Below are 17430 nucleotides of genomic sequence, written 5' to 3' on the forward strand. Positions count from 1 at the left end.
ACATTCACGGTTCTTTTTTTATCGTAATAGATTTTTGGGTTTCCACCGCGTGTGCTTCTTCCTTCTTTTCTCGAAGTTTCGGCCTCGTTGCAGAGGTCATTATCAAGAGATATGTGTCGCTAGATTTCAAAATCAATCCATAATAGATGAATAAGAGAAAAACAGCTTTTTGTTTTCTCAAATACACAGTCACGAGGGTGAAAGTTTATATTATTTCGAGTATAGAATATTTAAAATTAATAAATTCCACATTTTGATAATGCAGAAATGTTAGAAAGCAGTATTTATTCAGCAATTCACAAAAAAGTCAAAAATACCTAAAGGTGGATGAAGTGAATGATTATATTCATAAATACAAATAGCTAAAGCCAATTTCAGTATGAGTTGTCACTTTTGTATGCAAAAAAACGAGAATCCTGAACTGCGCCTAGAGTTAAAATAAAAATTAGTGGTAATTTTTTGAACAATATGATTTTAGCAAAATTCCATGTCCATTATCAAATTGAAGCGTATATTTACAAAGTGAACTTATTCCACTTCAACAAATTTTTCACAAAAGGCAAAGTTGATTGAAGCTTGAAGTTGATTTTTCTACTGGATTTAATGCTATTAGGTTTTTCTATACAAAAAATACTTGTTCAAAATTGTATTCTTTAAATTCTGGCATTCATAACTCATTTTCGTCAAGTAGTGGAATAAGTTCACTTTTAAAATCTACCCCTCAATTATAGTAATGCTAAATATATATCTTCTAAGGGGTCGTCCATATAAGACGTTACGTACAAAATAAGGAAAGGGTGTGATACACTGTAATGAATTGTGATGTAAAGAACAGGTTGTAAAAAAATGTGAGAATATTGATCACAACGCAATAAATAATAAAAAAAAAATATCTCAGAATTATTTCATAAAAACAAAATAATTATTTTGAAATCAATTCTTTTCTATGGTATGAAAGTATGGACGCTAAACCAAGAGATGTCACGGAGACTTGAAGCTTTCGAGATGTGGCTGTATAGGCGCATCCTCAAAATTCCTTGAACTGACCGGGTGACAAATGTTGAAGTTCTCAATCGAATGGGGAAGAACCGAGAAGTTCTACGTAGTATCAAAACCAGGAAACTACAGTACCTCGGCCACATTATGAGAGGACAAAAGTACAGCATTCCCCAACTTGTCATTCAAGGAAAGATCAATGGGAAGCGTAGCAGAGGACGGGGCCGCATTTCGTGGCTTAAGAACCTCCGTGATTGGTACGAGTCACTGAACTGTTCCGGGTAGTAGACGACAAAGATAAGATCGCCTTGATGATGGCCGACCTCCGCTAGGGGATGGCACAATAAGAAGAAGAAATCAACTATTTTCAATAAATTTGTTTTTTTACTAATGGGGAAGGGTATTTCAAAAATGTGACGTAATTTCGACAGGGGGTTGAAAAATTTAGTAACTAAGTATATTGACGGAGAAAAGAGGTATTAAAAAAATATTGAAAATTTTGTGACATCATTAATATTTAATTTAATGGTATTAATTAATTATTATATAAATGCATAATATACACTCACGAAAGCCTCTCGCAAGCAGTATAAATATGAGTAATACGACCTTTTCGTATTATAATTAATTCTTGTCAGCCATTCCAAAACGTTTGCTTTAATAATTAAATAATAAGGTATTAATAATTGTAAATAAAAAAGCTCTTTTATTTGGAGAATCGTCAATATTTTTATTTTATGAGTTAAGTAAAAAATATAATTATGTCTAAAACGGGAAAAACTATAAACATATTTACTAGACAAACTTAAAAAAAATTTACTGCTCCATTCAATTTCATCTACATTAAAAATAATGTGAAAATATCCGTATGTTGTGTAACACTTTGGTCTGTTTTTATGAGATATTGAAAAAAGCGATAGGGTCATATTATACTACTTAAATATTTAGAATTTCAATAGTTGATTGTGATACGAAAAATGTTCGGAAGTACTTATATACAGCGATAGATTTGGTCTACCACAAAACCGAGGTTTGGGGAATTTTGGTGTGTATATAGGCCGATATTTACTAAGCATATTTTTAGTCACACTTCGATATTGGTGACTTGAGTATTATATTATATGAGGCGTTTAATTACAAAAAGCGACAAGTCCACGATTCCATATTTGCGAGAAACATCGTTTTTATGTTTCAAACTTAAATTATTTGTTTTAACGTGAGATTATTTTTTTCGTTGTATTCTATGTCAAAATTAGAACCAAATGGCAATTTGTTTCAGCTGATAAACTCTGAAATGCAATAAATATAGGCAAAATAAAATTGGACATAACGTTACTTGTACCTCATTTTTTAATTTTGTCCGCATAAGGCACATATTTCCGTGGCACTGTCATAAATTTACCGGATGCTACAGCATGGGAGACGCCATTTTTAGTATTGAACGTTCCCTTATTGGCTGACTAAAACACGCGCAAAATCAACCAAGCTTTAAATAATATGAAACACGGACTTGGCGCTTTTTGTAATAAATCAAGATTTAATTGTCGCGTTGAGGCCGACAGCAGGGCGAAGATTGAGAGCACCGTTGGCGAAGCTTTAGCATCAATTGAGGCTTGGGGTAGATTAACTAGACTATCATTCGCACCTTCCAAGACAGAAGCCATTGTCCTTAAAGGACCGAGACGACTTAGCTGTTCGAGACTACCCACAGTCCGATTCGGTGACACGAGAGTGAAAGTGTCGAAAATCGTCACCTATCTAGGCGTCAAAATGGACACAATGTTAAATTTCCTACACCATGCCGAAACCCAAGTCCACAAGGCTGGGGTGGCCTTCCAGAGGATCGGCCGCATGGCTGGTGAAGGATGGGGCTTAAAAGTAAGGGCGCTCAAGATCGCCTACGGCGCCATTTTTATGGGAATAGCGGCTTATGGCGCCAGTGCCTGGTGCCCGCGCATTCCCAAGAGTGTCAAACTTAGAATCTCTCTTTTAAGAGGACAGCGCAGCGCGCTCCTGTCCATTACCAAGGCCTACCGTACGACATCAACCGACGCGCTCCCGGTCCTGGCCGGTATTCTCCCACTTGACCTGCACATTCAGGTCAGCGGCGCTTCAGTGTTGCTCCTCAAAGGTGAGGAGGCCGACGTTGGTGATTTTCATCTCGTCCCCCCCCCTCGACGAGCCGGCGAGGGATTAGCACTACTGAAGCGCAAAATTAGACTCATGTCGCTAGATGCGGCCATTAAGACCTGGCAGCGAAAGTGGGACGAATCCACCAAGGGCCGGCACACATACAGCTTTTTTCCAGACATTCAGTGGCGAATGGAGATAACCAAGTATTTGACTCCAGACCATTACACCAGTCAATTTGTGACTGGTCATGGTGGTTTCGCTGGCAAGCTCTTTGAGCTTGGACTTGTAAGCCATCCGACATGTCCATGTGGATGGGAGGTACAGGATGCCAATCACATCCTATGGGAGTGTCTGAGTATGTGCTCCGAACGGGAGGAAATGCTCAGGTCGGTCCAACCAGCTGTTGGACCCATCGGCCCGTCCGACTTGGTTGCTACTAAGGCCAACTATCTTGCATTCAAAAAATTTGCGGCGTCTTACTACGGGCGTGAAGATCTCTTCACATAAATTTTGCTGCCTGTATGATTAGCTTCGTTCTTTGTTATATTAAAATAGTAGCTTCTTTTTCTTTAAAGTAAATTCCATGTGCTTTTTCTCTCCCTGGCACTTTGCATTAGAGTAAACTCAGTCAGAGCTCACTTTGAGCGTAGCAACCTAAGTCTTGGGCATCTTCTCCCAGGACACTCCCAGGCCAATTTTTAGATGCTTCACATCACCAATTGATGGGTCCCATGATACTCTCGATTAAGACCAAGGGTGGTACGGGGCGGGTTTTGGTGGAGGGAATTTAACTTCAATGTCGCGTTTTGGAATTTATAGATCAATATATATTGTGTAAAATTAAACAAAGAATACGCGCGTATTTTTTTCTCGATTTTGACCAAATGTGGACTAATCGCTTATTGGAATTAGACGCCTCATATTACAAAGCTCAATAAATCAAAATTAAATACAACTTATTGTAATATAATCGTAGTATTAAAATATTGTATGTATTCTAGTTGAAAAATATTAATTAACTTACCGTTTTCCATTGTCAAAGTCGCCTTAAATCCCGTATAGTGATGTGAGTAATCCGATACAAATCGCACGTGCAATCTCGGCCCACGCGACACGTGCCTCAGAAGCTTCAGCCTGGCACTCCAGTCTCCGCAAAGCCTCGCACCACCCCCACTCCCCAGTGAAACCTTCACAGGCGATGGGCTCGCATCAGACGGCGATGTGCCGGCTCCATTTGCAGGGATGCCGGCTCTTGAATTGAGAGGCGCTGAAGATGGTATTGATTCAGGCCATGGCTGCTGTCGGTTTGATGATTCTGCCGATGTCTGCATCATCAGTGGAAGAGGAGGATCATCTTGTGGGTTTGATGTGTTGGAGGAAGGCGGTTCGATGAATGGGGGCTCCCATAGTTCTAAGTAGTCGTAACTGCAGCTATAATAAAAGAAAGTAAAAATATATTAAAAAATATATTACACATTCACAGTGATTATAACAGTTTTTTTTGTTGTTTTATTTTTTGTAAAATAATGGCAAGTCAAGAAAAAGATATAATTTCATTCATAATATGTGTCCCTATATGCCCAAGAAAGTATTCTAAAATAATGTATGTACCTATCTATCTAATACAAATAACATTTTTAATACTTTATAAGTTTTTTCAAAACCTATAAGAAAGATATAATACTTTACACGATATTGGAAAGCGTCATTTTTGTTACCAGATCCCTCAGTTATATAATTATAGTGCTGGATATTGAGGTCGTATCACTGAATTACAAATTACGATGGTAGTGGTAGTTATTGATTATCTTTAAATCCATTGTGATAAACAGTTCACAATAAATGAAGATTTTCGATTATATATTTCGTTCAAAATATTACCATTTATTTCAATATGGAACAATTATCATTTTGAACATAAGTACATAATAATTTTGAAAACACTTCTGATAAAATATTATAAACCTATAGAAAAAATCTTTTTGAAAAAAGTAAGACAACCCGCCAGGTATCGAACCTGCATCTCTCGGGTATTTAGGAAAAAAATCTTGGAGCGATCCGTGACGTCGGTTAGTAATTAAAGTAATACCTACTTTGATTTAAAATACACAAGCCGATTGCCAATATAGTAGCTCAATTTAGAAAGCGCTTCAATGAGTATTAAAAAGGCCAATAGTGAAAGTTTGTCGTAATTAATTAAAAGTATGACCCCTTTAGCATAGTGCACTATGTGCGTGGGCACTTACTTTTTGAATTATTTTCTTTTACCAGAAGTGTTTTCAAAATAATGTATGTTCAATAATTATAATGTTACGATTTAAATATTGTGATTTATTTGTTGAATACAAAAACAGTTAATTAAAACTTATCATTTTCTAAAAACAGTTTAGCGTATTGTATTCGAAGTATGAACAATAACTATATTACAATAAAGTTTACAGTTCAGTGTCATGGTTTGACTATAGTGGGCCTCGTGCTAAAGCAGATGCAATCACTTGGGGGTGCAACTATTGTAAATAACACGTTGTGAATTTCATTTTCACAATGTTTATACATTATAACGTTTGCGACTTGTGCAATGCTATGGCAGTCTTTGGGGCTGTAATTTTTTGACGAGAACAACCTCCGATCTCCTTCCACACACATACTCATCGCGCCAAGTTGTACGCCACTGTATTTAGATTCGTGAATACCTAAGATGCAGTTGTGACCTGTGGCATGTATTGATTGGTAGACTCAACTACTTAAGTACAATAATGGTTGCATCTGCGATAACTTTTATGTTCACACACAAACGAACTGCAAACCGCAACTGTCATCTTTGTTATAATATTAATACTATCGACTGAGGGTACTTGATGGAATTAGAATTAAATTCTAATGTATTAAAGTTTTGTCCTATTCTATTTGAGTCGTTTTTTGCGACCGAGGTTTCGCTTTTTTGGTATATTCAGGCACTATGCGCCGTCACCAATGGTAAATATACACTACATGGCCCCCACAAAGGGGGGCTGACAGGGCTCTAGCCTAGGGGCCCGGCGTGGTGAGTCAACCAAATAAGTGAGATAAACACACACGACAAATTTGCTCTAATAGTAGTAAAAAAAGTCGCCTGCGGCGCTATTTTCCTTTCATAATGTTTATATTTTAGAATATGTGATTGTGTGATGTAATTAAAAATAAGTACACTAAACACCCTTAATTTTACCGTAAACGACACGAACGACAAACGCTACTATAGAGCGTCACATTGCCTTTAACCTTTGCGATAGGTAGAGGGGGGCGACAAAGATCCTAGCCTTGGGGCCCGCTTCAGGATGTGGAGGCCATGATACACTGACAACGAATACAGTTGAATGCTGTATTCCGAAAACGTTACAAGTTACTATTGTGTTTTAGTCAAAATAGTGAAATATATTATTTCATGGTAAGTGTTAACTTTACTATTGTCTTCAAAAAACTACAAAAAATACCTTACATTTATGTATTTAGGTAATATGAAGATGTTTGCAACTTATGTCACTCTTTTTTAAAATGTGACTTGTATGGTTTTCGAAATACAGCATTCAGTTAATTCGAACTTATATAATAAATAAATACAATAAAGTAGGTAAAAACTTTATCACCTGTCAAGGATCACAATAAAAAATATAACAAATAAATTATGAATAGTTGGTGTTAAAAACCCCTACCTTATCACTAATAATAAATCAATAGGCGTATAAACCGTCAAAATCCTAATAAGTAATAGATCCTTAGATAATAATCAATAACTAGCTGAGCCAGCTGGCTCTCGCCAGTCTGTCTCGCTAGGTCTTACAGACAGCTTTTCGTCATAGTGACTTGGTGTTGGATTTGAATATAATAATTGTAAAGCGTGTATAGATGGCGCCATAGTTTTCCCTTCGGGATGGATTTTCATTCACGTCAGACAGTTGAAAATTTAGCTGATTGGTCAGTTTTACGATCTGCATGTCGTCACTGCTAATACAAATTTGGAGTCATGTGCGTAGTCTTTTCTGGAGTCTGGCCTTCTCAATATCGTCTAACACCATTTCAGGCTGCTAGGCTTAGCAGAACAGCTGGCAATCGCCGATTGCTACCACTGTCATTTTTAATTTAATACAATATATGTGTAGGTATGTGCATTTAAATAATATATGATAAATAATTATACATCTCAATCGTGATTATCATAAATATAAATAGCGATCCAATATAACGCGAATATTAATCTCTTTCGGGTCCCATTTACATGATAGAAAAAGGTTAGCAGCATAAAAAATAAATTTAAACATTATTTTGTTTCATTATCTATAAAAAATAAATGCTCGGAGCCATAGAATAATATTTTGATTTAAAAATTAACCTTAAACAATATAGTTTCCCGGTGCGGGACATTCATATCGAGACAAATGTTGATAAATAATGAAGCAATACATATTATATCTGATAAAAATAGGAATTTATAAGACCTAAAGATGTGGAATTAGCTTAAAGAGGCCTTCATCCAGCAGTGGATTAATACAGGTTGATGACGATACTGACGATATAAATGGGTAGGTATATAAAATCACAAATTTAAAAAAATATTGCAGTTTATATGACCAAGAAGAGTAGAATAAGGTTGGGATAACCTTCATCCAGCAGTGGATTAATCTTGGTTGATGATGATAATGAAGATATTATGAATGGGTAAATATAATATCAGCAATTTTGATAAATATAGCAATTCATATGACCGACAGAAATTCAAACAACTTAGAGAGGCCTTCATCCACCGGTGGATTGATTCAGGCTCATAATGATAATAGAAATATAAATAGATATAATATAATATCACCGATTTTGATAAATACAGCAATTCAAATGACAGAAAGGAGTAGAATCAGGCTTGGGAGGCCATTATCCAGCAGTAGATGGGTTCAGGTCAATGATGATAAGGACGATAGAAATATATATAATATAGTAGTAGAATCAGGTTGCGGAACCCTTCATCCAGCAGTGGATTGATCCTGGTTGATGATGATGACGTTATGAATATGTAGATAAATGTAATATCACCGATTTTGATAAATACAGAAATTCATATCACAGAAAAGAGTAGAATCAGGCTAAGGAGGTCTTTATTAAGCAGTGGATTGATTCAGGTCGATGATGATGATGATGATATGAATATGTAAATAAATATAATATCACCGATTTTGATAATTACAGAAATTCATATGACAGAAAGGAGTAGAATCAGGCTAGCGAGGTCTTTATTAAGCAGTAGATTGGTTCAGGTCGATGATGATGATGATGATAATGATGATGATGACGATATGAATATGTAGATAAATGTAATATCACCGATTTTGATAAATACAGAAATTCATATCACAGAAAGGAGTAGAATCAGGCTAAGGAGGTCTTTATTAAGCAGTGGATTGGTTCAGGTCGATGGTGATGATGATGACGATATGAATATGTAAATAAATATAATATCACCGATTTTGATAAATACAGCAATTCATATGACAGAAAGGAGTAGAATCAGGCTAGGGAGGTCTTTATTAAGCAGTGGATTGGTTCAGGTCGATGATGATGATGATGATAATGATGATATGAATATGTAGATAAATATAATATCACCGATTTTGATAAATACAGACATTCATATGACAGAAAGGAGTAGAATCAGGCTAGGGAGGTCTTTATCAAGCAGTGGATTAATCCTGGTTGATGATGTTGATGATGATATGAATATGCAGATAAAATATATAATATCACCGATTTTTATAAATACAGGGATTCATATGACATAACGGAGTAAAATCAGGCTAGGGAGGTCTTTATTACGCAGTGTATTGGTTCAGGTCGATGTGATGATGATGATGATGATGATGATGATGATATGAATATGTAGATAAATATAATATAACCGATTTTGATAAATACAGAAATTCATATGACAAACAGGAGTAGAATCAGTCTATGGAGGTCTTTATTAAGCAGAGGATTGATCCTGGTTGATGATGATGATGATGACAATATGAATATGTAGATAAATATAGTATCACCGATTTTGATAAATACAACAATTCATATGACAGAAAGGAGTAGATTCGGGCTAGGGAGGCCATTATCCAGCAGTGGATTGGTTCAAGTCGATGATGATAAGATGGATAGAAATATGTACCTATAATATCACAAATTCGTTAAACCAATAGTAGTAGAATCAGGTTGCGGTACTCTTCATCTAGCAGTGGATTGATCCTGGTTGATGATGATGATGATTATGATGACGATATGAATATGTAGATAAATAATATAAGAAATTCAATACTGTTAAGAATACAATCAACGTAGAGAGGCCTTCATCCAGCAGTGGATTTATTGAGGCTCGTGATAATAATGGAATTATATATAGATAGGTAGATAATAAAATAATATCACTGATTTTGATAAATATAACAATTCATGTGTAAGTAAGGAGTCGAATAAGGCTGAGGAGGCCTTCATCCAGCAGTGGATAGGTCAAGATTGATGATGATAGGGACGATAAAAATAGGTAGATATTATACAATATGACTCATTTTGATAACTATAACAATTCGCATTAATTTCTTTCATTGTTTGCAATGGTAACTTTGTTAGTTTAATATGACTATATTGTGATCTATGGAAATTAGTAGCCTAGGTAATTATTCAATAAAAAAAATAGTGCGTAACAGCCACAAAGAAGTATTTAAAAAAATCAAATTTGGAATATCATGTTATCTATGAAATGGCGGACAGTGGCGCACGCTCCTGTCAAAAGATATTATACGTAGTGAATTGTACCAGGATTATTGTTTTTTCACCGGAAAAAAGTACGCCAATGCCTACATTACGATATTTAAATAAAAATAATCGAATTCGTTTGTCAAATAAAGGATTAGAAGGTCTTAAGCGACGAAGACGTCATTCTGTTGTGCGTTAAAAGAAGTATGGCGAATTGTATACGCTATATGAGAAAATATCGGTTATAAACGTCACGTTTCTGGAAAATCATCGGATATTTCTCAAATTTGGTCAATTCAATCGGTAGCGCACATTTCGAAGTGAAGATGTAAAAATAACAATAAAATGTCGCTTAAATGACCTGTTGGTGTATTTTCCAAAATCTCTTAGGATAATAATATATAGGAGATAATACCAAACCAAACCATCCAAGAATCCAAATGTATTACGTACACTCTACGTCTCATTAGTGCGTAGCATTCTTGAATATGGGTCGATTATATGGTGTCCTTATGAGGTTTCCTATAAGCTTATTTTAGAACGCGTCCAGAAGAAATTTCTTCGATGTCTTTATTTTAAAACATTTACTATTTTCCTTTCGATAATTCGTCAGATGATTATTTTCCGACTACCTTTCTACAAGGCATGCTTACTTTTCACTCTGAATCTCGTCGGTCTCTTCTGCTTTGAAACACTTTTGCCTGTTATCGCGAGGGATGGTTTCCAATCCTGGTGTCCTAATGAATTTGAATTTACATGCGCCTGTCAATTATCTACGTGGTCGCAGCCATGATTTATTCTGGATTGGCACCGTTTCCTCGTGTCAAGCCTATCAGGCACCATTAGCGAGCAAGATTAGTAAATGCCCTCCCTAAAGACATAGACATTTTCAATGATGTACTTTGCATTTTGTTTTTGAAACTGTATTTTTCTGTATAAAATTGTATGTTTTTTGTTTTCAAAAATTATATTTTCTGTATTAAATTGTACTTAAGTATATTTTGATTTTTTTTGGTATTATTATTATATTTTTTTTCTATATTCTCTTCTCTCTTGTGAGGGTAATGTTTGATTTATAATGTAAATCTCATGTTGTGTACGTCTTGAATTTAGATTTGTTATATCTACAATGTTTTGTATTCTTAAATATTCAATACGTATAAAATCGTCAATACTGGGAGAACAATCGTCGATATAGATTGGTTTCCGAATATCCGGTTTTTGTCGAAATCGACCTTTTAATGCAGAATGTTTTTTTGTATCTAATTGGACTAGAACCATCGCTTTCTTTAAATTACTTTGCAATGGTAATGAATATATCATTCATATGCTGTAAAAATAACAATTTAAATATCTCCATATATTTAAATCTAGGATTATGAAATTTGTTTTTCGTCTCCTGAATATTTGGTCTATTCGAAAAACCAATCCTACAGCGACGCAATGGTAACGTATTGTGAATTCAATGGAGTTAACTAATGAGATATATCATTAATATAAGTACATACTAGTGATAAATTAATAACAATGGGTATTACTTAATAATTTTTAGCTTTAAAAAAGTTATATTAGTTAAACAAAGATTCTTACATGCTAAGATATATGTGAGACTTTGATATACGAAAATACCTGATGACAAAACGGACAAAATATTTTACTACTACCAGCTTATTTGTCGTTATTTTTTCAATTAACATTGTTGAATTGATTTGTAAGCACTACATAATGCATTAAATAGCATATTATGTTTTTTTACATTAACTAAATAACATGGATAACTTCTAATGTCTAAATGTCTAATGTCTGCTACGGCAATGACCGTCTAGCTTAATAAAACTAATTAACTAATCACACGTTTCACGTTATTAAGGGTTGTGAAAAACCCCTCCGACAATAAGTTTAGTATAACACTATGTGTCTGTACATTTTCAATTTATTAATAGATAAACCCCCCGGGGGAGAATCGGACCCTGCATCTCCCGGGTTTACGCCCCATCCGTGCATTACCACAATGCTACGCAGTGACATACTAATTGCAACAAATTTTAACTATTGGTCAATTTTAATACCTACTCATCAGCGCTCTTCCAAATCAAGCTACTTTTGCAATCGATTTTTGTTTCTTGTTTTTTTTGTTTTTGATTGCCAAAGTAGCTTGATTTGGAAGAGCGCTGATGAGTATGTATTAAAATTGACCAATAGTTAAATTTTGTCGCAATTAGTATGTCGCTACGTAACATAGTGGTAATGCATGGATGGGGCGTGAGCCCGGGAGATGCAGGGTTCGATTCCCCGCCGGGGTGGCTTACTTTTTTCAAAAAAGATTTTTTCTATTGGTAATACATTCTCTCAGAAAGTGTTTTCCAAAATTATGTATTTTAAATACTTAGAATGATACATTCTTAAATCTTGTGAATTATTCGTTGAATAAAAGAAATAGTTAATTAAATATTATTAATAGATGTACCCAATATTTCCGTATACTCTGTATGTGGCAAACTCAATGATTCGTCTGATAAAATTTCGTTCAATGAGGCTCAGCCGGTTTGAGTGTTTGACAGGTAATTCGAATTTGACGTTTACACTGCGGAATAAATCACGCATATGTGTGAGATCAGGAAGCCAATTTTGTCGGCTTTTCTGGGTTCTTTAAGCTTATTGCATACTTAGTATTTTAATGATGCGTTTAACCATGGAAAAGCTCACTGTGTGGTAATAAACAAAACTTAATACTGATAATTATATTAAACATCGATAAAACGGGAAATTAATTTTTATTAGTCAAAACTGGGTCATATCCACGATGGTCGCGTTGTTTAAGCGTCGGCCTATAACGTCGTGGGTCTCAGGTTCGAATCCTGGGTCAGGGAAGTACACAATATATTGTTTTTCAATTTCTATACGAGTCAGAGTATGGACCTCAGTGGCGAAGGGTGACTTTTGGAAAGAGGTAAGCTGCGGAGATCAGAGAAAAAGAGCACACTTGTCAGGTAACTTACGGGAAATAAGAAGATAATACTTACGATATTACTACTGATGAATAGGTGCACGTTAATGACAACGACACACTGGTCATAGGTTTTACCGCTGAATTTGTCAAATTATTTAAATCACTTATGGTAGTAGAATTCCACGCATACTTTACGCATCTTTACCAAACAATACGCATCGCCAACTAAAAGTTTGTTTAATGTATAACTGGCAGTTAAAAACAAATATTTATCATATAAATTGTTGTGAAAATGTCTAATATAAGTTTTTTTGCTGTATTCAAATCTAAATGAACTCTTGAAAGGTCAAGCTTTGACAATTTTTAATTTTTGAAAACGTCAAACTCGGGAATATTTTTTTTTTAAATGCAATCGTTTGCACATTTTCTATCGGGACACTACACAATTTAATATGTACTTATATATTTAAAGCACTAGCGAATGATTTCGGTACAATATGAGATAATTTATAGGTACACATTAAAAACACAGTAACACACTGAATTTTGTATTATAAAATAAACCTTTATCACCGCTTTGAAATGTCAAAATGACATAAACTGTGAATAGCATGTTACGAGTATATTTGCCTATGACTAAAGTAACCTAAATAATAATCGCGAATTAATACAATATTTATTTTTAATAACAATTCATAAATTATATGTGATCGAACACAATAGTTATTATTCTTTTTAATCATCCTTATTATTTATTATTTGCTTAAAAAGATAATCATAGACAATAAACAAATCAACATAGCGCATAAGCTTGTCCTGTGTATTACGCTTCCAAGTCGGGAACAAAAACACAGACATGCATGAAGTTGGCAACTGAATTGCGGTAGAAAATTCGGCTTGGATTATGATCGACATAATTCTAAAAATAGCACTCACGTTGTGACGTTCCGTCATTTATTTATGATTCGAAACTTGACTAAATTAAACGCTCTACTTATAAATAACGACGATAGATGACAATCAATATTTTTATTATAACCTAGTCCTAGACCATATAGATATTTATTTATTTAAATTAAATACTTGAAAATAGAAGGTAAGCTTTAAATAATTGCTTAGTATGGAGCCTTCGCCACTGAAGGACCTAATAGGTTGAGCAAGCGGCTGACATCCATTTCTCATAAAAACAAAATCTGTTATTACAAACCTTCACTTTGTGGACGTCCATATGATCTTATTAGGATCGGACATGATCGAAAAATAAACTGAATAGACCCATGATTGAAAAAAGTTCTTCTTCATCTAGAAAATATACATATTATCAAGCATGCTAGTAATTATTGATTTAAATAAAATGTCATCCGCTTGGCGAAGATTGTTATACAGTGTGCAAACGTATTAAATTAAATTTACATATATCACAGGCAGGTCATTAGATCAGAGACTAGAGCAGTCACCCAGATAGTGAAAAGATGTGAAGCTCGAATTCCGTGTGGCCGAACTTTATTTTTAGATTTTTTCCTAATTCTATGCTATCTAAGGTTTTCAAACTTAACTATTTTCAAACAAAATAAGTTGATCGACTGATTGACAATGTCAGTCTGAGGCGGACGAAACTTGTAAAGTTTACTATTTAATAAACGTGGAAAAAGTACTAACACAATTCATTTTATTTCATTAACAATACAATACATTTTACATCACGAATTGACAGTTAACACCATAAGTCAAGTGTCAAAGTATTTTCCATTTTAACAATTCCAACGGCCAAAATTGATTATGACATAAAATTGGAAAGCCACATTGCCGCTTTGCTAGAGTATTATGTTATGGCGATATGAAAATTATTTTATAATATTTATTCTCACAAAAACGATATTCATAAACATTGTATTATTTATAAAATATAAATAACCTCGGGCCTTGTGAGCATTATGACGACAATGCAAGATCGCACAATATGGAGCATGGTGTAACATAATTTAATAGGGTCGACTATCATGGGCTTTGTCATCAAAACGCCTCGAAGTTGCAACAATGTGGCGATCAAAACTACATCAATAACGACTGTTGCAATTTACCGAATATTTATGTTCAGTCGCAGTCGAGTCTCCGTTCAGTACCTCAGATCAGATTCAGTGTCAGTATCACACTACACAGTACTCACTTCTACCAAGTCTTAGACCAGCACACTCTATCACGTCGTCCCGCCCTGAAGCATTTTCTTAAGGTGCCTGTGACAGTATCACTTCCACTGAGCCTCGGATCGCTAACATCTCTCCTGTATCATTTACTCTTGTACCAACTGTAAACTGTTTACGCGTTAATAAATTCTGGCTCTTCCATTCATTTGAGTAACTTCTAACCAGTCTCTTTTCATCCCTATACCTCACACCCCTAAAGTGATTCTCTTTATAGTATTTATATATACTTTTAATTTTGGAGAAAATATAACATTTTTTCCGCTAACTAGCAAACCTTTTTTAATCTGTTTAGCATATTTTATATAAACAACAAATAGTAAATCAGAGGGGGGCAAACTGCGGCCCGCCAGGTATTTTTTTGCGGCCCGCCATCATTAATTGTAGTTCTGATTACGAATAACTTTTCTATATTTTAAAAAAAAATATTGACAATAATTGAAGAATTTGTTGTTTCGTAAATGTATTATCTCAGTACGTCTTTCTTGCGTCTCGTCTCACACACTATGTAACCACTATTTTCTACGTTGACCATCGTGATGCATTTAAATACTTTTAACTCCACGTTGCAAGGAAAAAAAATATATGCCCATGATATGGTAAAAAGTTTGAATGGATTTCAATTAAAACTCAAGTTATTCCTTCGACAAATATCGAATAACAACGTGGACCACTTTCCAAATTTGAAGTAGCTGAATATACCAGAATATAAATTTGATTCTTCAAATTATTAAAGCTCTGAATGACGATTTTTCACAAAGATTTGGTGACTTCCGAAAAATTGAGACAAGTTTAGCAATAGTACGCGATCCATTTTCAATAGATATTGATAGTGTACCGACAGAGCTACAACTTGAGATTATTGATCTGCAGAGTGACACTGATATAAGAGAATTGCATCGTCGTGAAGAAATCTCCAAATTTTATAATGCCCTTAATTCAGACAAATTCGACCAACTTACACAAATTATGCAAGAAAAATGTTCGTTATTTTTGGATCAACCTATATATGTGAACAAACATTTTCGATCATGAACCTCAATAAAATTCTTTACGATCAAATATCTCCGATGCCCATTTACCAGCAGTTTTGAGAATATCAACAACAAAATTAACACCTGAATTTAAAAAAATGTTAAAAAATATACAACAGTTTCATTCTTCTCATTAATTTTTTTGTAATGTTTATTTTTCGTGATAATAAATAATGTATATCTAAAAATGGTATTTTACTTGCGGCCCGCCGCTCATTTTGGATTCTTGAATTTGGCCCTCCATCCAAAAAGTTTGCCCCCCCTGTAGTAGATGTTTAACCTAACAATACGTTTTAAATTTTGTTTTCAGATATCTAAATAGTTGTATAATATTATTAAACTGAAACGATATATTACAGTAAGTTCTCACTGCAATATGTATCATTATTTGCTCCAAAACATATCATCAAATAAGATCATAAACGTAAAATATCCTTCACGATATAAATCGTAAAATATTTTTATGACCGATTTTATTACTCGACCTTTTATAACAAAGCCATATTATTATGATAGCGATAGAGAAGAGATATTATCAATAAATCTTGTAGTAGATGTAATGAAATGAATAAATAATAATATATAAAAACAGCGATAATTTTATTTTATCAGCAGCATATTGGTATATTTTATGTGAATATTTAATTATTATCATTGTGTTAAAGACCCAGTAGTAAACAATTAATATTTAACATTGCTTGTTGAACTTTTATTTTTTTATAATTATTCTCTCAATTATGTTAGGCATAAAGCCCCCCAAGAAAACGTTCGGTGCGCTCACTACTGAGTAGGCCCCCCTCCCACCCGCGCATTACCCTTCACCTATGTAATAAGGGGCTCAAGGAGCACAAAATAAGTATTATTATCAGCGTCTCTCACAACAAAGCAATAAAAATATTATTAAATTTCTCGGGGCTTGTAATTAAAATCGGACACGCAATAACTAAACAAAGAGTTCGCTGTTCTTAAATAATGGCTTCTCGCCCGTCGCATCGACGACGCTTCGAGAAGCGTGATTTTGCTCGCCGTGTTCAATGAATGGACTACGTTGTATTTTCGTTAATTCGTATCGCCGAGAAGCCAAAAAACGATGACTCATGGGGCAGGCGGGCATAATGCGTCGTCAAATCCAGTGTGCGCTGGCGTATTTGATTACGTTGTATTTTCGATGATTTACGCGCCACTTGTGAAATTTTCCGCGAGAGCCCCACTTGCTGCGTTATGTGGGTTTTACGCCTTATATGCTATGGTGGTATGAACGCTAAGCCATGAGATGTCACTGAGAGTTGACGCTTTCAATATAGACGTATCCTTAAAATTTCTTGGACTTGTTATGTATCTGTAACTCTTC

At 34.6% G+C, this 17430-nt stretch overlaps 1 protein-coding gene across 1 annotated transcript in view; it reads right to left on the reverse strand.

The window, feature by feature from the left end:
- Window positions 1-17430, reverse strand: part of LOC147063616 (uncharacterized) — a 257403-nt gene that overhangs the window by 73024 nt on the left and 166949 nt on the right. Inside the window, exon 7 of the mRNA XM_085959431.1 lies at window positions 4154-4560. Coding sequence (XP_085815557.1) covers window positions 4154-4560 — 407 coding nt within the window. The remainder of the gene's footprint in view (window positions 1-4153; window positions 4561-17430) is intronic.

Source organism: Rhyacophila brunnea, unplaced genomic scaffold (genome assembly GCF_057557595.1).
Source record: "Rhyacophila brunnea isolate RB1 unplaced genomic scaffold, BYU_Rbru_1.0 scaffold_9, whole genome shotgun sequence".
Classification (NCBI taxonomy): Eukaryota; Metazoa; Arthropoda; class Insecta; order Trichoptera; family Rhyacophilidae; genus Rhyacophila; species Rhyacophila brunnea.